This window comes from Poecile atricapillus, chromosome 1 (assembly GCF_030490865.1).
Source record: "Poecile atricapillus isolate bPoeAtr1 chromosome 1, bPoeAtr1.hap1, whole genome shotgun sequence".
NCBI classification, from domain to species: Eukaryota; Metazoa; Chordata; class Aves; order Passeriformes; family Paridae; genus Poecile; species Poecile atricapillus.
The window spans coordinates 91,760,896-91,781,342 of record NC_081249.1 but is presented as its reverse complement, the minus strand read 5'-3'; the positions used below and the strand labels follow the sequence as shown (position 1 = coordinate 91,781,342).

Below are 20,447 nucleotides of genomic sequence, written 5' to 3'. Positions count from 1 at the left end.
AATAATTAACTACCAGGAATGATTAGCCCATGTTATAGTTAAGTCAAGAGCTCAGCAGAAATTGCAGAGGCCCATGCATTTATAAGGATACTGGGAACATCCACAGATTTGTCAGGTAGAACAAAAAAAAAACCCAAAAATTGAATGAAAAATAGCAAAACATCACTATACCCTCATGCTTCCAGGCGTTAGCCAACTTCTAATTAGTGGGGATTAGGAAGTAATCCCCCCAGTGGGCCTACAGAGAGGGTGTTCCAACCCACTTGCTCCTGGCTGTTAATGTGCCGGGCAGAGGGAGAGCTGAGCCTGCAGCCCACCAGCAGCCTCTCTGCTCAGGAGGCTGAGGTGTTGGTGTCCAGGGCCACTGCACACCCTGTGTGCCTTGCTGGCCACCAGCTGAGAACACAGCACCAGGGGGCTCAGTTAGCCCAGCTCAACCTGGCCCCTGGCAAGGGGGAAGTTTCACTTCTGCAGCTTTGCAAGTGGGGGGACTTGCCTAAGGAAAGGGAGGAGACAGATGCTTTATTCACTCTGCAGTGGTAGAACACTATGACTTAATTAATTTCATGGCAAGGAAGTGGAGTGTGGACATACCCTTAAAATTAAAAGAAAATTGGGTTGTGTAGGCATTGAAGTCCAGAGCAATACATACACCAGACTATTCCTAGGGCAGCCTAGGAGTAGCACAGACATGACACCACACTCCGCTTTGCTAAATGTTTGGAACCAGTTTCTCACTGTGGTTTTGGCACCTCCCATTGGAGCATCTGGGTTTGGCCATGGCAGCAGAGACCAGTTGGCTAACCTGGCCCAGGACTTCTTAGATAGGCTGCTGCAGAAATGCACCATAGATTATAAACAGGTTTCATTGCCTCTCCACAAACAACATTCCTGGCTTCAGCATTCCTGGTAAAATCTAAGCCCAGAGGAGTGGAGTTCAGATATTGCCTTTCTCCTGCCGATGCTTGTGAAGCACCAGCTCATGTTCTCATAGCTAGGTTGGCTCATGAGACTATGAGAAAATAAATGCACAAGTTTTTGTCCCTAAGTAAGCGATCTGATCAGCCTAATACCAAAATTACACTTAAAATTAGCTTCATGCAGAGATGCAAATGTACAAGTACTGCTATGCTGCCAGGAGGAGAGCTGTGGCTCTGCACATGCACGAATAATAAAGGACTGAGCTCAACCTGCTAGTCCTGTTCTGATTTCTCCAGTGACTGTTCCAGGAGGGAAAATAAATATTAACAAATATTTGCTGTATTTCTTAATTAGAAACATTGTCTTTCAGCACAGTGCTCTACAGCACAATGAATAAGGAAAGGACAAGGGCAGTGCCACGTATGTGTGTACATCATGTTTGCATACATGTGCCAAGATGGCAAAAATAATGGGCAGAGTGTGCACAGGTACCACCAATTGCTGCAAGTTGGTTTTTATCATTGTTCTTTTTAAATGCCCTGTAGAAATGAAAAGCAGACACCACTCAAGTTCTACTGAAGCTACTTCTACTAAACCAAAACTTATCAAACATGGGAACATGGGATGTTTTATAAAATTGTAACTGTGTTTCAAAAGAAAAACGTAGAGGAAAGAAGTCAAAAATACAGAAACACCCAATTTAAGAATCTTTGGAATGAAAAAATTTGACTTTTCACATTAAAATATCCTTTTGCTTAGGGTACTTCCTTGTATTATAACAATATAACTCCACAAAGAGACAAAATATCAGTGTCCTAAAATGGAATATCTCTCAAAAATTTCCTTTCAAAACCATCAAAGCATTTGACTTCTACTTCCATTTAGAATTAAGTCAAATTCCTCAATCCAGATGAAACAGAGCAGCCCAGCTCAAACAATGAAAAAAAAAATAAAAAGGCCAAGAAAAAATAAAAGAAGCCAAGACACAAGTGACCTCCAAAACCAAAGAGGTTTTAAAAACTTATAAGGAAACAAATAAAAAAAAATAAAAATTAAAAGTTCACTGTGCACAATTAAAAATGTTGTGCTTTCTCCTTGGTGCACAAGACATGAACCAGTTGCGAGTATAAAGTAGGAAGGCATATGACCAGAAGCCCTGTAATTGTGACTGCTCTAAAGGAGAGGCTGGGCAAATGTCCTACCTGACAGCAAGAAAATCATTTCATCTCTGCACACATCAGTTTTCCATTCTATAAATCAAACTGACTGCCTGCACAAAGTAAGTTTGGAGACTCTCAATTAGGAAATGTTCATAAATAACTGTGCAAAGATGAGGTAGTAATAACCAGAGAACTGTCTTTGTTACACTACTGTTTGTTAAACAACCAGGAGCTAAATTTTCCTCTGAACACTTACAAAAGGGAAGGCAGCATTAATGCTCCACAAGGAGGAAACTACAAAGAACAGATTTTCAGTGCATGCACTTCTCCTTGAAATAAACTGTGTTAAAAGCACTTTACTTAAAAAGCATGATGATAGTAGCATCCTGCTAAATATAGATGACTCACCACAATTTAGTAGTGAACATCCCTAAAGAGGACCATTACATTATTGCTTAACCTGCTGCATAAATTTAAGCATCCTCCTGTGGTTACAGTTTGTTCCAAGACACTCAAGACTACTACCAGCATCCACTGACCTTCAGTGGGTCACAAGGTTTCTCTGAGTCTTGCTTTCTCCATCTGTAGTATTGGTACCAGAATGAAAACACTACTCCCCCATGAAGGCAGGAAAAATAATTCCTAAGTTTCCTAAGTTAAAGAGTTGTTTGTACCATTCTTTGTATATCCAGATTACTACCAAGCAACTAAATATAGCTGCTCCTGAGGCGCTCTGAGATCCCTTGAGAACAGAATCTTATAAAAAGAAGATTGCAGTTTAGGCAATACTGAAGAAACAGAGATAAAGAATCGGTTTCCAAAATAAGGGAATGATGCCCATTTCAGAAAGAAGTAGTTAATGCATCTGTGCCTACCGCTGGGGACCAAGGTCAGGTCACGAGCAAAATGATTTATCTACACGTCACAAAACCACACAGCTTGACACAAATGGCAATCTGTTCCAAAAAAACTGCAAAAGCATGGAAGGGCAAGGGACTGACACAGTAGTCCCTTTCTAGGGCTGAGGACCTGGAGCAGGGCTGGGCAGCACGGGTGGGTAGGACAAGGGTGCTTCAAGGCCAGAAGAGATTCAGCTGTGAGAACCTCCGACTGACAGGAGGGCAAATCCAAAAAGTCATGTGAGGAGTTGTAGACCTGCTGTTGCATTAATCCACTACAGCCAGGCACTCTCACCCCCTGGTCTTGCAAGATCCATCTGCAGTGGACTGTAACACACTGAAATCTCACCTGTTGCATTTCTGTGTCACAGGATCTAAACACCATGCAGTTAAAAAACACGTCAGTTCTGCACTCTGGCTGTACCCGATGTGTGATTCCTACCACATTTGACAATTTGCAGGATGCTATTTCTGGAGACATAGGAGGATTGATTAGCAATCCCAGGTTTGGTTTCAAAGCTCTAAAGAGAATTCCCTCCTATCTTTTCCTAAATCTCTCCTGGGAAAATATTTCCACAAGAAATTATTGCACTTATAATGTATTAGAGGGATAACACAGATGCTGCCCTTGGCCCAAGACCATTAAACATGGCATAATAGGCCCAGAAAATGGACAACTAGCACCAGTTACAAAGAATTGTTGTTATTCTACAAATTGCAAAACAACATTAAAAAATGGCACTATAATAATTGACTTAAATGTCACTATGAAGTCCAATTTTATTTTATTGTAGGTATAAAGTGTGAGAATGATGAAATGACCTCCAAGGTCTTTTTTTCCCCCAACAACTTTCTTTTTTTTGGCATTAAGTATTTTTCCTGATTATACACTCTTACAGTTTCAGATCTTACTTTTAATTTAGGTATCACTTTGCATATGCTCCTTCATTTTTCTTCTATCTTCTAAACCAGTCTAAAATCTCAAAAAGGAGAAAAAAAATTTAAAAATCACTCTTCCTAACCATACTTGGCACCCCAGAGCAGAAACACACTTACTAATCTTCTGCAAATGTTGTTTTGAAAAAAACCTCCCAATTTAATATCAGCTTTCCTGGGTGTATGTCTGTTCCTTGTCCCTTACAGTGTTTTCTATTCAAATTCAAAAACCACTGAAAATATGGCCATGCTGTGTACCACAGAAATAACTGTGTACCACAGCTATTTTCATCTGCCACCATCTTCTAAAGACTTTTCCTAAGACAAAATGAAAAAAGTCAAGCTTGAGACACGGGGGTTTCATTCAGGTAATTGTGAAGTCTTAAAGGAAAGTGCAAAAAAAGCCATTACACTATTTCAGACAAATATTTCATGGAAAAGGTGTCCACACCTAGTTGTCTCCAGTGTCATTGTCCTCGTGTGCCCTCAACCAAAAAAGTAAATATTTAGTCAATCTTTCTGCTTAAAAGGATAATTAAATACCCCTTTAATTTTAACCTTATATCTGATTATTGTTGTATGTTTTTGCAGTGATATCACATCAAGAGAAGCACTTCTCCACTTTTATGCCTGTAACTGGAGCAAACCAAGTAACTCTATAGACATTTACACCTTTGCAATGTCTGCAGATAAAAAAAAAAAAAGTAGCACTGACAACCTGAAAATAATTGAACTTGCTTTCCAAATTGGGAAAAGGACAAAAAGCAAATCAATAGTGTGAAGTATGAAAGCTGATATTATTTTTTTCAACTTAATGCTAGTAAACTTTATCTTTTTTCCATAATGCATATCTTTGAAGTCAGCAGGTGCAATTTCCAGCTAATGCATGAGACTCAGACTCCCAAACATTTTCTGAGGACAGGAACGCAGGGTGCATTTGAGGCTGAGGCATTTGTGAAAAGTTCATTTATCCGTCACAAGACTTGTTTCTGAACAGGTCCTGGGTAGAGGGGAAAGCCTGCTGTGCCTCGCAGGGCAGTGACAGCTAGGCACAGCTACCCAAGCAACAGACTCCACCCAGATGCCGACTGTGAGGAGGTTTCATCTAGACCTTGCTGAGACATCTCTGGTTTTCTCATGGGAGATCCTGTCATTTCTTACTGTCCTCCTGCTGTCTCAGGGACCTCTTGCAGCAGGTTTCCCAGTTTCCCAGCAGTGAAGGTGGCCCAACTGTCTCAAAGCTGTGGGCTGCTCACTGCTGAGCAGAGCTCTGTGAAACTGCTTAGCGAGTATCTGCATTAAAGGGCGGACCTTAAGAAAATTGCCATGTGGACCTCTGTAAACCATAACTGAGCAGGCTGCTCTAAAGTTTAGCATTACTTGAAAGGAGGCATTGCCACCTGATCAACAGATGAGTCTGAACATTTTGCACTCGGTAGTTTCTTCTGCTGCCCTTAATGCAGCACCTCCCGGTGCTCCCCGGCGAAGCACTAAGTGATGTGAGTAGCATCTGTCATATGCAATTTGTTTTCTCTCCGCACAGAGACCAGGGAACACACCTTATTTTGGAAGGGCTATAGGGGGCGGGAGGTGGTGGAGTCTCCACGTCCCCGGGGGCCGGCACGTATCTTAGAGCTGGAGCGGTGCGCCGTGTGCCTGGAAGGAGGAGGCAGAGGAAAGGATGGGGGGGACACAGGGGGCTCCGAGCAGCCTGTCACCATCTCTGCGGAAAGTTCCCTGCTGCCTCGGGGCCTGAGGGATAGACCAGAGTTTTCCACACAGGTGAGCTTAGCAAAGGGCTAGGCCCAGACAACTGAGCCTAACGTGAATCCCAGTTTAAAGCAAGTTTTACAGCACCGTAAAAAAAAATTAAAAAAACATAAATAAAATATGTATATATAAGAATAGTAGGAAGGATGGTGCAGCGGAGGCAGCGGAAGGAGCCGAGCAGAGCAGCGCTCCTTCCCCACGCCTGCCTGCAAAAGCACTCTCCCGCCGCCGCATTCCCGAGCATCACCGGCGGGACCGCGACCAAAACTTCCCCACGCGCGGGGCACCGCCGCGCCACCGGCGGCGGCGACCCCGGGGCCGCAGGGCGATGCCCCGTGCCCGGCTGCCGCGCCCCGCTTCGCCCGTGCAGCACTCACCTCTCAGGGCCAGGAGCGCGGCCAGGGCTGCCGGCACCCACCTCCCGCCGTCGCCGGGGCGCCGCCGCGTCATGCCGGGCCGGGCGAGGGGCGCGGAGCGGGCCGCCGAGCCCTGCCTTTCCCCGCCGCCGCAGGTGCCGCCGCCGGTGGTGCCGCCGCCGTCCCGGGACCGCCCGCTCGCGGCGAGGCTCCGCCGTGCCCCAAGCCCCGGTCGCCCGGGGAGGGCGGCAGGCGCGGCGGCCGGACCGAGAGCGCAGCCTGGCGGCCCCGAGCCGCCCCCGCAACCCGCCGGGCTGCGGCTGTCACCCCCCGCACGGCACCGTCCCGGCGCGCAGCGGCACGTCCCACCACCCTCCTCCTCTCTCCGCACAAATTGGGGGTTCCCCCCTCCTCCCCTTCCCCGCCAAGCCGGCACCGTCGCATCCGTAGGGATGCTACGCGGGCCGGGGTGAGGAGGTGCGGTCCAGCGCAGGGCTGGAGATTGCACCCCCACCGCTCCTCCGGATCATCGCGGCAGCGTGGGGGCTTCTTCTTTCCGGAGCCTGCCTACAGCTGCATTGAAGACGACAGCGGCAGCACACAGCAAAATATTTGGGATGGTCTGCACGGGACTGGTCACTGCTGCAGCGCACAGTATAAACACTGCAAAGGTATGAACCACCTAACTCCGCCATTCAGGAGCCTGGGAAACACGAGCATTCCGCGCTCCTATAAAACCGACCAAGGTAGCTCTAAAGGATGTGAGGCAGTTCTTGGAGTTGGGGAACTGCAATACTGTGCAACACAGGAATCGCCAACAAGTTGTGTCACAAGCTTAAGTCAGTGCAGCTCTTAAGGCTGCACAGAAAAATTGATCGGTTGAAAATCAGCACACATCAAGTGTGTATGTAGAGGGTAGGAAAGGAGGAAAGGGGCCCTTTATGAATTTGGGGTGATCATCTGGGGAAAGGACCAAAGCAGAAAGCTTACACAGACAGACTTCTCATGCACAGCCAGCTTCCTGTCCAAGTCTGATCATGGTGGTTTTGCTTTGTGAAAATAAGCAGTTTGACAAGGAAAATGCTCTAACAATTCTGTCAAATGTCCAATTGCTTCATTCCCCCACCCAAAGCTTCCTCCCCACCAAAGCACAGCTATGCAGCCTTTGCATCCTGCAGGCAGCGAATCCACACTGTCATGCTTCTCCCTTCCTCCTTCCCAATCACAGTCCCTGGGAGCATCCCCCTGCCCTGACTACCCTCTTGCTCAGCACTGTTCAGCTGTCTCCTCTGTTGCCTCAAAAGGTGCTCTGACCCTTTACATGGCTGCAGTACTCCTGTGAAGAGGGGTAGGGAAGAGCTGCACCCAGGAGTGAAGATGGCAAGGAAAAGGGGTCTCAGGGGTAGAAAAACAGAAATTGCTTTAAGCAGCATGGAAAAAAAGCAAGCCCATGTGGCAAGCTAACCACCATCTCACCAGCCTAGGTTAAACACTGCCTTGCCCAGCATCAAGCTTTGGCAAACTTCTATCAGAGGACAGGTTCTCTATCACCCCAGTAGTCCAGGTTTACCAGTTATCTTGGTTCTGAAATAAAGCTACTAAATCTATTTACAAGGAGCTATGGTTGACCTACCCTCATCAGGCAGCAAAATTGCTGACTGCCACATGGGCTGGGATTTCATTCAGCAAGTGATGGCTCAGAGAGGCAAGAAGGTACTACATGGAGACTCAGGGGATGTACCTTCTGGTCTCTTTTCAGGTTGGTCTGGTGCCTGCTGCATGTTCTCCAACATGAAACCTGATGATACTGGTGTTCTGACAGTTCTAGCACCCTCCACTCCAGCCCTGCCATAGGCAGGCAGGCTGGAAGAGGGTTTTGCTCTTAAGGAAAGAAGCCAGCTCTTGGCAAAGGCTCAAGCAGCTGAAGCGTAACACTTCAGAAAAGCATCGAAGGGAGAGTCGTAGCCCAGCTGTTCCCCTCATTCTGTAGCAATATGGGAACTGAAGTTTTCTCAGACTCTCAGAGCGCTTCTCTTTCCTCCAGCTGACTTGCTGTATTTTTCATCAAGCAAAAGGACAAAGGAACATGATGATTTTATGATCAGTTCCAAGAAACCCCCATCCTTGTGCATGCACACAGTGACCACCTTGAGGAATACAATGTGTATGTCCACACGTTCACATTAAGGTCCGTGAATGTTCCTTGCCAAACATAATCTCCTCCACCAAAGTCAAGGGCACAGAGCACAGAGTGTATTGGGCACAGCGGCCTGCCATTGCCTTACTCCTGCAGATGACTTCCAAGAATGAAAAGATGCAAAGACAAGTCAAGTGAAAACAAGAAAAATTGCATATTCTCCCTAGGACTGCCGCACTGCCTTCCTGGTCTGCCAAGACTTGGAAGCTGTCTTGACCTAATGGAAATAAGTGTGTTTTTTGGTATAAGGACACACTGCGTTTAGCAAATGCCATCCCAGCTCACTTTGGACTGTTCCTTGCATCCTGCTGTGCATCAGCTGGCAGGTAAACAGTAAAGATCAGTTCACCCTGTACAGTAAATGAATTAATGTGCTTCTTAAAAAGTGCAGTGAGCATAATGTGAATCAAGAGCCTAGTGGTCAAAGAAAGCATTTCTGCCCAAAATGGACCTAAATGACTCCTTCCTAATGCATGCTGCTAGGAGCAGGGAGTTTTTTAATCAGCTTTCAGATCTGGTCACCACAGCAGATACTGCACCATACCTACAAACCACAGTGACACAGCAAGTGACTTTAGCTGCTTCTTGCAGCAACTGCAAGAACAATCTGTGGCCACACTCCAGAAGGATGGAGCAGCCACAGGGAATAATAATCTTCAGATGCACCAGTCAGTCCTCTCACTCTGGCTCCCTCTTCACCTTATCACCACTTCCAAAAATAGCTTGCAGATTGTACAGAAAGGACGTGGACGAGGAGATACTGTTCCTGGAACTCTGAATTTCCACTTTAGCTGTCCTTGAGCCCTCCACAAAATGCCAACCGTTTATCCAGTGAGTGCAGCACACTCCAGCCAGTTGGATACTAGAGCTATGAGCACAGATATTTGCTGCTCTAGCAGCCTATTTTCCCACCAGTGAGTGTCTGTACCTCTTCCTCAGCATCGATGGAATAGCACATCAGGGATAAGAGGAGATGCTTTGCCATATCCCAGGCATCAGATGTTGACAGATAACCACTGCAGGACTCAGTTGTGGTACATTGCTCAGAAGAACACACACAGGATCCTTAAACTGAATGGCCAAGATAATTCCAAGATTGTGCATGCTAGGCTGGGCAAGGACAGAAAAAAAATAAAAAATAAAACCACTCCCATCTTTTTCTTTTGAAAGAATTATGATAAGGAATGCAATTCTCATATCTCAATGAAAAACATCTTTGTGAGTCAACTTTGAAATTATGCTACTTTTTTTCCCCCCCTTTTGTCTTAACATGGCTCTAAAAATCCAGTGGGGATGCAGTTGGGTTCAAGGGCTGCAAGAGATTCCAGGTCTTACATCACCATTGCTGTCCCCCAGCTTGTTACTGGGTTATCTATTGTCAGATGGGAATTTATTGAAGGTGACATTGCTTACAAATTGATCAAAATCAGCTTCAGTGAGGTGTCCTTCCAAGATATAAAAAGATGGATAAAATTCACTCTGTTGATCATTAATAACTTCAGTCTGTGGAATTGGTTATCTCCCTTTGACAGATGAAATAGAGTTTGCAGATTGAACTGTTTTAATCCTATCTGAGAAGAAATATGACAGCCCTTCAAAGATACACCCAATTAACTATGTCTGTACCTTTTCAATAAAACTAATTCAAACAAAACCCTAGATTTATTTTGCTGAACACCTGTGCATACAAAACAGAGGTCACTAAACAGAAGAAGAAGCAGTGGTAACCCTGTCAACTCATCTATCACAGATTTTTTCCTACTGGCCACATGACTGATTATGTGGGAATACTGTCCCAAGTGTAAAGGTTTGTGTTTTTGAAAGCCTGCATAGTGGAACAAGCAGGAGCATCAGTACTGGTTTCCTCTCATGTGCCCTCACTGTCCAGCATCAGGTGCAGTCTAGCGCAGGCCAGTGCAGGCTTTTGGGTTAGCCCTGTCCATGTGTTGGTCAGGATAACCTGATCCCTGTCACAGCAATGGCCTGTGCTTACATGTCAGCCATGGAGTGAGACCTCAGGAATATCTGAGGGAAACCAGCCCTGAAACAGCAAGCAAATTTCCACACTCCTTCGATGCCAGATGGCAGGAGCGGATGTGTCCATGGAAACCCGGGTGGATTAGGCGTACTTTCAAACTTCTCAGCACTGAAGTAGGCCACTGCATTGTTTCTTTCTCCAAGGCCAATTTGACCCACACATCAAGAGCCATCCCTCTCTGCTGTCCCCACTTGATGGTCAGGGAGCCATATAGCCAAACACCAGGAGCTGGGCTGAGATGCTGCTTCCCCTAGACCTTTCTACCCTCATGGGCACATTGTTGGGCTGGTTTCTTCATCCCGGGCCTGAGTACCTGTGACAGGCTGATTTTGATTAGTGCACTGCAAGGTGCTCCTTTCCACAGTAGTGTGGGGAATAAATAAATTTGAATGCACACCATGCATGCAATTTCTGACTATCCTGGAGTTTCCCAATGCATTTTGAGATAATCCACAATATAATCAACTCTCTACATATTTTTACATCTCCTGAGTTTTCCTTGGTTGTTCCCACAGTAAAAGAAAACCTCCTCAGCTACAAAATCCTCTCCTCAGTTTTCCTGCCCAAAGTCCCCCAGTGTTCTGGTGTCTACAAAACCAAAGCTTTTTATTCAGCATTTTGAAATCCATAATCTCTCACTCACTCCCCCAAGTCCTGCCCATGCAGACATGTTTGAAACAAATTGGTCCCCAAGGCTCTAACTAAATCTTTTCTCTGGACATGCTGTTCTTGCTGTGGTTAACAATTGTCCATTGTACCCTGTCAGACACACACTGCCACCCCTCTTAGGAAACAGGGGATGCTGCATCCACATAAAAGTGTTTCATAATGCTGCCATTTACATAACAACTTTCTAAATTGTACATCGACAGATTTCCCCAAATCGTTACAGTAGGTGAATTAAATCTTCCACTAAACACCAGCAAATGGTGGTAATGACAACTCTTCTAAGTAGCACACCCCATAAAGCTCAGAAAATGGAAATCAATCACTCTTCCTTTTTTTTTTTTTTTCCAGAACTGCTGAAAGAATTTATTACACACAGCTGTGACAGAAAATAAATAGATGACAAAATTGAGAAGAAATACACTAAAGTTAGGACTCATGCGGATGTATTCCTGCAGTTGTGATACAAAATGGGTCTTTGAGAATCTTGTTTAGCAGCAGTGTTGCTGTGGCTGTGATGGTCTAAAGATATGTGAGGTGCAATAACTTCTATGGAGAAGCAATAATTTTTACTAGACCAGCTGATGTAGCTGAAAATACCAACAGGCTTTTGGGCGCATTGACCTGAAGAAGAGCTTCCATGCTTGAAAACTAATCTGTTTTTTTCCTTATTACATCTGCTGGTCTAATAAAAGATATTACAGTTTTCTGCATTTCTTAACCCTTTGATGTTCATTGGCAACTAGTAACCAAACAAAATGCTTTTTCAGCCACTTACTTGCTTTTCCAAAGCAGGCTGAAAATGGATAAGGAATCCAGGAAAATAAGAGGTTCAAATCCTTGTGCCAGTGGACATGTGGCCACTTCTCTTAATTTTGATATCACTAATGGTGCAACATTAACAACAACTTGCAAAAATTACTTTTAATCCAGTAAATTACCTACACAGGCCAGAGATATCCCAGGTAATGGTGAAAACCTTGAGGATATACAGGGCAGGCTGGACAGAACAGGACAGGAAGATTTACCTGCAGCAAACCCCAGCTTTCCCAGCTCATAGAGCAATGTAGGTATCTCTCTAACACCTTCATGGCTGTTTCCAGTTCCAGATGGTTGCTTGGCTCAGGGACCACCACAGTGACTATGTCACTCTGCAGCTGAGCAGAGCATCTCTGTTGGACTGATGGAGGAGAAAGTTCAGATCTTTGGTACCCACAGTGCAATGTACCCATGGACAGGTGACCTATGCAATGATGAGTGGGATACATGCTACTGGCCTAAAGGTCAGTTTGGGCAAGGTTTCTCCCCTATAAAGCATGATGGTATTTATTACCACCACACTGAAGTAGCTGTTAAATACACCTCAACCCCCCTCTCAGTGTTTTCATGGGACAAATGTTCAGCATCTTCTGATTCTGACTTAATCCTTCAACACAGGGAGGGCCAACTGCATCCCAAGGGTGACTCCAACAAAATCTCAGCAGCCATGTGGCAGGAAATGCAGTCTTCTGTTTAGAAGTAATGTAAGACTGAAGTAATATCAGAACAAAACTAAGCTTGCATTTTGACATGACCTGCTGGCTAACATTTCTAACTTCCCATGCTCCACTTCAGACTCAAACCTCTCCTTGCTGCAGCATTTGCTAGGCTGCTGGGAAGGTGCCCAGAGCCCATGCCAGCTGATCTTCCTTTCATCTGTCCTGCAAGAAGTCTAAACCCTTCTCTAAATCACTGCTGACAGGAATGCAAGTTCCCAAGCTATTACTGACAGCATTTCTTGCTGCTGCCTAATGCTAACCATGGGCCACACAGTATTCATGAGAGTACAGGGCACCTGAAGAGTTAATAGTGTCCTGGATGTGCACAAATTTAGCTCTGCTGAACATCCTGTATTGGCAGATCCCCATTTAGAGTTTTCCTCCCTAATTTGCCCTAAACTAGGACAGTAGGGGGTACATAATTCATGTTTGCCTGGACCAGAAAGGATTTGGTTTAGAGCAAAAAGACAGAGAGCAGAACTGTCTTCTCCTAGAGACCCTACCTTGTTCTCTACATAATGAAACAGTCATGGGGCGAGTCCATCAGAGCCAGGATTTAAGCCAGAGGAAGAAGTCATCAGAGCTGACTTAAGGATAGCAGGAAGGATTAAACTCCACCCTCACCAGACTTGAGAGCCAGGATGTGCTATGGGACTGAATCAACAGCCACTGTTGGAAAGTTAAAATATAGCTCCATGTATAACATAAGGCAGATCTGCACCTCCCACCGTTGTCAGACAATGACAAAAGGGGAATTTTCAAGACGTGTTCACCAATGCTCTTTCTTATGCTCATTTAGGGATTTTAACACCAGGGTCAACACCAATTAACAAACATGGGTCAGAGTACAGCCTCTCTCTCCATTTTGCAGTAGAGTTTTAAGGTAAGTTGACAAGTAGGACTCTTAATCACCTTTTTTATGCTCACAGAAACAGCCCAGACACTGAGGTCCCAAGTAAACACAAATGCCTGAAGGTTTTCTTTCACTGAATCTACTCCCAACCAACTTCTGCATCCCTTTATGTACGTAGCAAGGCATTTTCTCCACTGCACAAAATGGTCATTATAACTGGCAACTACAGCACCAACACTAAAAACGCTACAGGGTCATAGAAGGTAGTGTCCTCTCAGTCCAAATCTTGTTTTCTCCAGGACAACACAGGAATGCAGCTATAGTCCAACCACTTTAATTGCGAATGCAGGACTTCAGTCTCCAGAGCAGAGTTGTCAGCCCTGCACCTCCCCTCATGCCTGCCTTCATTTAGTGGTGCTTAAAAAATGTATGCTTAAAAAGCAAAGTTGAGTTGTCTAAGTGCAAAGGAAAGCTTTTTAATTAGAACTCAAATCAAAACAGGAGGGGAGAAAATGAAGGAAAGGCATAAAATGATTCAACATTTCCAACTTAATTTCCTGGACCTTTCCCCTGCTCCCTCCACCTCTTCTATTTTTTTCCTTTTTTTTTTTTTCTTTGAGTCTACCAAGACAACAGGCCCTTTTGGGCCAATTGGACTGAAGAGTGTTGTCTGTAAAGCACTGCATTGAGACTGCCAGTTCGTTTCACCCTGGTGGCACTGATTTATGCCAGTGCCTGGTCAAGGATTAAGCCCTTCATCAAATTTTAACAGCCCTTGCCCCTTTAACAGTCCGATTTCAAGCAGGAACCCTTCCTAGACCCTGGATGTCTCTATGGTAACACAACAAGATCGTTTTTTTCTAGCTCACAGCATTGTGTGCATATTGAAAAGCACAGTTAAGATATTTTGAAGTGGAGAGTCCAGATCAGCCAATTCTGAAGCCCTGCAAGAAAAAATGATTATGCAAATTAAACTCCTAAAGGTGAATGGCAATGAATGCTTTCAGTGAAGACAGTTACAGTATGAGAAATGAGAGCAGCGGTCTCAGCAAGGTGCCTTGCTCAGCAGTACAAAACATACTACACCAGTTGCCTTTCTTTTTGCTTATTTTAGCAAAATGGTCTGGGACAGAACAGGTCACACTGACAAAACTATTTCTGGGTTTTGTAGCTGTTGCTGCAGTACAGCCAAGACTGAGCATAGCTGCTGCATGCAAAAATCAAGTCTCCAGGAATCATGACAGCATCCTCTCACATCAAGAGAAAGGAAATAAAGATGCATCACTGAGTTCAGGACTGGACTAGAAGAGGCAGTAACTTAAATGTCTGCTTGACTCCTGCCTTAGAGTGCAAATTGACTCGTGGTTGGCAGCAGTCTGTGGTATCTCTCACTTGCCAGCTTCTCCAGAAAACATCACAAAAGGAGCTTGGTCTTATGGAATACCAGAAGCTGGAAGAGCGGGAGAATGTCTCATGCCAGAGGCCAAATGAAGTCATTATTTCTTTCATTCATTGTTTCTTTTTATATTTTTTCATGGCTATCACTCACCTGCTCACAAGGCCATGCACCAGGTCCTGCACATTGTCCTTAACAACCCCATGCAGCGCTACAAGCTGGGGGAAGAGTGGCTGGAAAGCTGCGCAGTGGAAAAGGAATTGGGAGATGTTGACCTCCTGGTCAACAGTGGCTGCACACAAACCAGCGTGTGCCCAAGTGGCCAAAAAGGCCAGTGGCATCCTGGCCTGGGTCAGAAATTGTGTGGCCAGCAGGACCACGGCAGTGACTGTCCCCCTGTGCTTGGCACTGGTGAGGCCACACCTCGAGTCCCGTGTCCAGCTGTGGGCCCCTCAGGACAGCAAGGACATGGAGGTGCTGGAACTTGTCCAGAGAAGGGCAACAGAGCTGGGGAACTGTCTAGACAGTGAGTGCTATGAGGAGTGGCTGAGGGAACTGGGGGTGTTGAGCCTGGAGAAGAGGGGGCTCGGGGGACCGTATCACTCTCCACAACTCCCTGAAAGGAGGCTGCAGACAGGTGTGCAGGTCAGCCTCTTCTCTCAGGCAACCAGTGACAAGAGAGGACACAGCCTTAACCTGTGCCAGGGGAGGTTCAGGATGGACATCAGGAAGATGTCCCTTTCACAGGGAAAAGCATCGGGGAAAGGATTGTCAAGCATCGGAATGGGCTGCCCAGGGAAGTGGTGGAGTCAGCACTCCAGAGGTGTTTTAAAAACAATTGGATGTGGCACTTTGCACCATGATTTAGTTGACAAGGTAGCTCTGTCAAAGTTTGGACTCTATGATCTTGGAGGTCCAACCTAAATGATTCTGTGATTCTGCTGAATGCCACAGTTGCATTCAAACTCTTTCTTACAGACAATAAAGAAATAAGTATTACATGCAAACCTAGGAATTTACTGTTAGTGCAATTGAAATCATAACGGTCTAATTAAGAAATATTGTTTACTTAAGCCTAATTATTAGAGGCAAAAAAAATAAAGACTATTATCTCGAAAATATCTGAGTACTAACACAGTTGAAATCAGTTTCCACACTTCCTGGGATTCTTTGCAGGAAAGAACATCATACTGATACATTCTTCCTCCTCCATCTAAGATCTGTATAGAGCAGGGTTTATACATTTTTAGCAATATTTTATATTTCACTCCTCTTTCTTTGGCCTGCAAGTATGCACTGCATCCAGATTTATTATGCATGAAGAATTTTTACATATATTGAATTTTATTTATTTTTCTTTTTTAATACTTGTTTTGTCCAGCTCTCATGTCCCCATTTCTTTATCTGATCACTAGTGAGCTTTTTGTAGAGCTGATGTCTACACTGGTATCCTGCACCACTTTTGTCATCACCCCTATGCCGCTCCTCTGCACTGCGTCCTCTGTCCTTTCTTTGAAGGCCTCTGTTACCACACCATGCCTGCATTTCCCTCTACTGTATCAATATGAGGAGCAGGATGCACATGACCTCATCTGAGTCTGTCTTTTTGAAAGCAGGGCCTCCCAAAAAGATACAAAGTAGTAGCAGTTGTGGGCTGGTCAGCCAGAGAGAGCATGCTCTGCTGGGGAAACACACAGCGCTTCAAACCCAGCTAGAGGAATACAGAGGAACAGACTTTGAGGAAACCAGCTGGAGTTTTCAGACACACAATTGTGTGGTAGCACAGATTCAACTCAATTTAGCTAAATTAAGCCCTTAATAAAAAATTCACTTTTTTCTTCATCTGCCTGTTCTTCAAAGGCATGTGGACCAACCTATGGGGGGCTTCATTACCAGTGGGCCCTTGGGTGCCACTAGAGCATGAATATAAAATAATTCTGAGGAGTCCTAGTTACTGTCCCCAGTGCTGTTCACTTTGCCTAGATACATCTGAAAGTAAGCATAGACCTGAACCAAGTTTTTCAACCAAAATTCTACCACAACTGTTTTTTTCCCCATGTTGCATCTTTTTGTCAAGAGAATTCAGTTCAGTTTCTATATTTGAGCTTCTCAAATATAGAGAAAGATTGAGAGGTTTTTTTCCTTAAACCTTTAATGGAAAAGTGTTGTCTGTGAGGCAGCTAAGTTTAGCAAAAGTAATCAAAAAAACCCAGATACCCCTCACTGCAAAAAATTATTAGAAAATTAACAATTTCAGTAGGGCAAACATTTCATTCCGACTAGATTGCTTGGAGCTCTGATCAATTCTTCCAAATCTACACAGACACAAATTCCAAAACTTCTCTGAGCTTCTCCACTAATTGTCCTCAGTAAAAAGGGTCTACCTGCATTTTCTTTATGACTTTCACATATATATTGGAAGACAGTGTCTGTTTCCCTATCCCATCTCTCCTCCAGGCTGAAGAAGCCCAGCTTCCTGAGCTTCTCCTTGTTTTCTTGTGGTAATGGGTCAAGGCCTCTACACCCCTGCACCAGTACTTCTCCGCAATCCGATTTAATCAGCAGAGGATGACAGCAAGCTCATTCTGCTAACAGAGCATGCTAACCAAAGCAAGTGTTCTCACAGCAGTATCTGCACAAACATAGTTTAACAACTAAAAGTGCCTGTAGAACAGGAAAGCTCCAGCAGACTTCTCTGGACACACCAGCATTCAAAAGATGATGCAGGTACTACTGAATTTGGGACTGGGCTTACACTTGTGTGTAAGGTTGTATTTACTGGTGTGTAAAGTTATATTTGAGCACCTCACATGGCCTCCTGATCCTCTCTCTAGTGGTTCAAAGCAGATTTTTTTCTGAAGTTATCCTCCCCCATCCAATCAACTCCCTGTTCAAGACGGCACAGATTTCTTCTGAGTATAGAAATATCAGCTCCAGTTACCACGGATACTATTTTCTATAATGATTTCCAGGAGGTGTCATCTCCAAGGATGAATCCCTCTCCCAAAAGAGAAAAAAAAGCAGCTAGCTTTCTCTAGGAAATCAAACAGCTACAAACCATATTTTTCTAAGGTATCTCATAAAATGGATCTTGATGTTATGAAAGAGACAAGAGCACAGTCCTTATCCATACCTGGATCCCAGAGTGACTCAGACAAATTACACTGTTGATTCTTTCCTCCTTAGCCCCATTTTCATTACTGACATGTTGCTAGTAAGGAGATCAGAGGACTGTACAATAATGTATTCATGTTGTTGGATTGAAAGTTTAAAAGCTTCCCCATTTGATTAAGTAAATGCAGCAAGTAACGTGAAATCAAGGGCCAAAATATTCCTTGGCCTGCCGCCCAATAAATGAATCCTTAAGGAGCTGGCATCTCACTTCCACACAAATATAGCTCTCTGCTCATTACCAATCCAGTCTGAAATACTGGGGAAGGCTACAGGAAAACAGACACCTGGCAGAGATGCTAAGCTAGTTTCCTGCATATTGATGTATGCAGCGATACTTCTGAAATCACTAACAAGGGGAGCACAAGCTCTGCAGTGAGCAGCAGCCCCAAAGTGTGACAGAGGTGCACAGCAGAGCTCCTACAACAGCCTTCCAAGCCCTACAGGTGGGACAGCAAGATCTTCAGTGCCATGACACCAACATGGGGTTTTGACTGACATCCACTTCACGGTCATTGGCAGGGGGTTCTCCCCCACAGTGTAAATAGTCCATTTTGAGCCTGCTTTCCCTAGGCTGTTTGATGTTGAGAGATGGGCCCACAGCAAGGGCAGCTACTGTCCTTACAGGAGCCAGAAGCTCCAGCCTATCTAGCTTTCCTCATCACTTGGGTCATGTCTACAACAAGGCACATTAACCTGTTCCTTCCTGGGACAGACCCCTTCCTTTACAGGAAAATTCCCTTTCTCTTCTATAGTTCTGTCTTACAGTTTCAGCTCACCAGAAGGCAGGAACCCACACATCCTTCATAAGCAAAACTCTGCTGACCCCGGCATCCAAACCCCACATCATCTACAGCAACACTAGACATCCGTCTTTGCAATGCTTGATCCTGCCCTCTCAGCTTTTTTCTCCTTGAAATCAAACTCGGCCTCCATGAAGGAATGGCTGCAAAGACAGAAACTGGGACATTTATGGAAATAGTCAAGTAGTCATTAAGCATGAAAGCTTCAATAGTTCAATATTTCACTGGTGAGCAGGACTGCCTCCGAAAATAGTCACAACATTATTCAGGTGTGCTCTTTCTCTTTCCCATTGTACCTTTATTTCTGTACTTCTGTTTGTGTGCAGCACTGAGCACACTGTGGCTGGCATTGGTATTCCTAGCCTCTACAGTTGTAGAAATAAAGAATGTGATATGCCTAATTGAAGGTGTGATCCAGGCTATAAATTATACAATCCTGTCAAAACTGAATTAATCATGTACCTTTCACCAGCTCAGCTGTACTCTACCCATTAATTCATCTTCACCAAGATGTATTCTGGTGTTACAAATAACTCATCGGCTTCAAAGGCATTTCTCCCCAAACTATCCCCACTCAGGACAGACAAGATTCAGATTCAGCCTTGGGCAAGCGATGCTTTTCTAGGCATAAAAACCCTGTACAACAAAAACCCTCACATCTTTAATGCCTGGTGGTTGTGAAGGGACAGAAATAGGAGCCTCATGCTATTAGGGAAGGGCAAGTCCCAACTGCACAAAGGGGACACATGTCCTGAAAAGATGTGAGATTTTAAATGCCATGACTTTCTCTGCATAGAAATGCATTTGAGTAATTTTAACATGGTTGCACAGCTAATTCCCTTTGAATTCTACAGTTCAGATTCAAACAGTTGGACTCATTGAAATGGAGGCAACTTTGTTCACAGTAGTAGTATTGTTGTAGTTGTGAACTCTTTAGGCTGTAGCCGAGACAATGTTTCTAGGGAAAATAATTAATTTTTATTAGATCAGCTAAGAGATGAAGAAAAAAAATATCAGATAATCTTTTACAAAGCCTTCAAGATTAAAAAAAAAAAAAAGGAATCTCTGGATCTGAACACTAGAAACCCAAAGAGGAAGAATTCTTCCAAACAATATTTTAAATTCACTACATTATTTCAGGGTTGTTTTTTTTCCTAGCAGTTGGCATGCAGTGGGCTAAAAGGTTATCAGGGCTTCTTCAGGATGAGCCACATAAACAACTTGTATTTCAGGACACATTAGGAGAAACTCCCTTGTCAACTCATTCCAAAACAAAGCTTACCTGGCATGCAGCTTGCTCCCATCCACATATCACACCACAGCAAAGACTTTCCAGCTGACAGCTGGCACCTGCAGGTCACTCTTAGATGAGAGAGCAAGCAGCTACATCCAAAGAAAACCTTTGCTGCTGCAGTTTTGTTGTTTTCTTTAGTTGGTTTGGCTTTTTCCCCTTGCTCTTTCTAAAAGAAAAAAAAAAAAAAAGGAAAAAGAAAAAGAAATAAAAGGAAAAAATTAATGCAACAAGTGATGACATGGAGAAGTACTATGTCACAGCTTAAGCTGGAAGCCAGGATTTCCAGCCCTAACTTCCTCAGCAACTGGAAAATAATGTTGCTCCAAAAGAAAAAAAGCTCAGCACCCCCTAATCTTTGGAAGAAGCAAAATGGGCTGCTTCTTAGGGTTATTAATTGCATGAAAAGCAACACTTGTTACAGAAACAATGTGCAATTAGGTGTAAAAGGC

At 44.4% G+C, this 20,447-nt stretch overlaps 1 protein-coding gene across 2 annotated transcripts in view; it reads right to left on the bottom strand.

Moving 5' to 3' along the window:
- IGSF11 (immunoglobulin superfamily member 11) overlaps positions 1 to 6,262 on the bottom strand; it is a 103,879-nt gene extending 97,617 nt beyond the window's left edge. For both annotated transcript variants that reach the window (XM_058852880.1, XM_058852890.1), the window contains exon 1: positions 6,064 to 6,262. In XM_058852880.1, the coding sequence (XP_058708863.1) occupies positions 6,064 to 6,136 (73 nt within the window). In that variant the 5' untranslated portion in view covers positions 6,137 to 6,262. The remainder of the gene's footprint in view (positions 1 to 6,063) is intronic.
- Between the last annotated feature and the right edge of the window lie 14,185 nt (positions 6,263 to 20,447).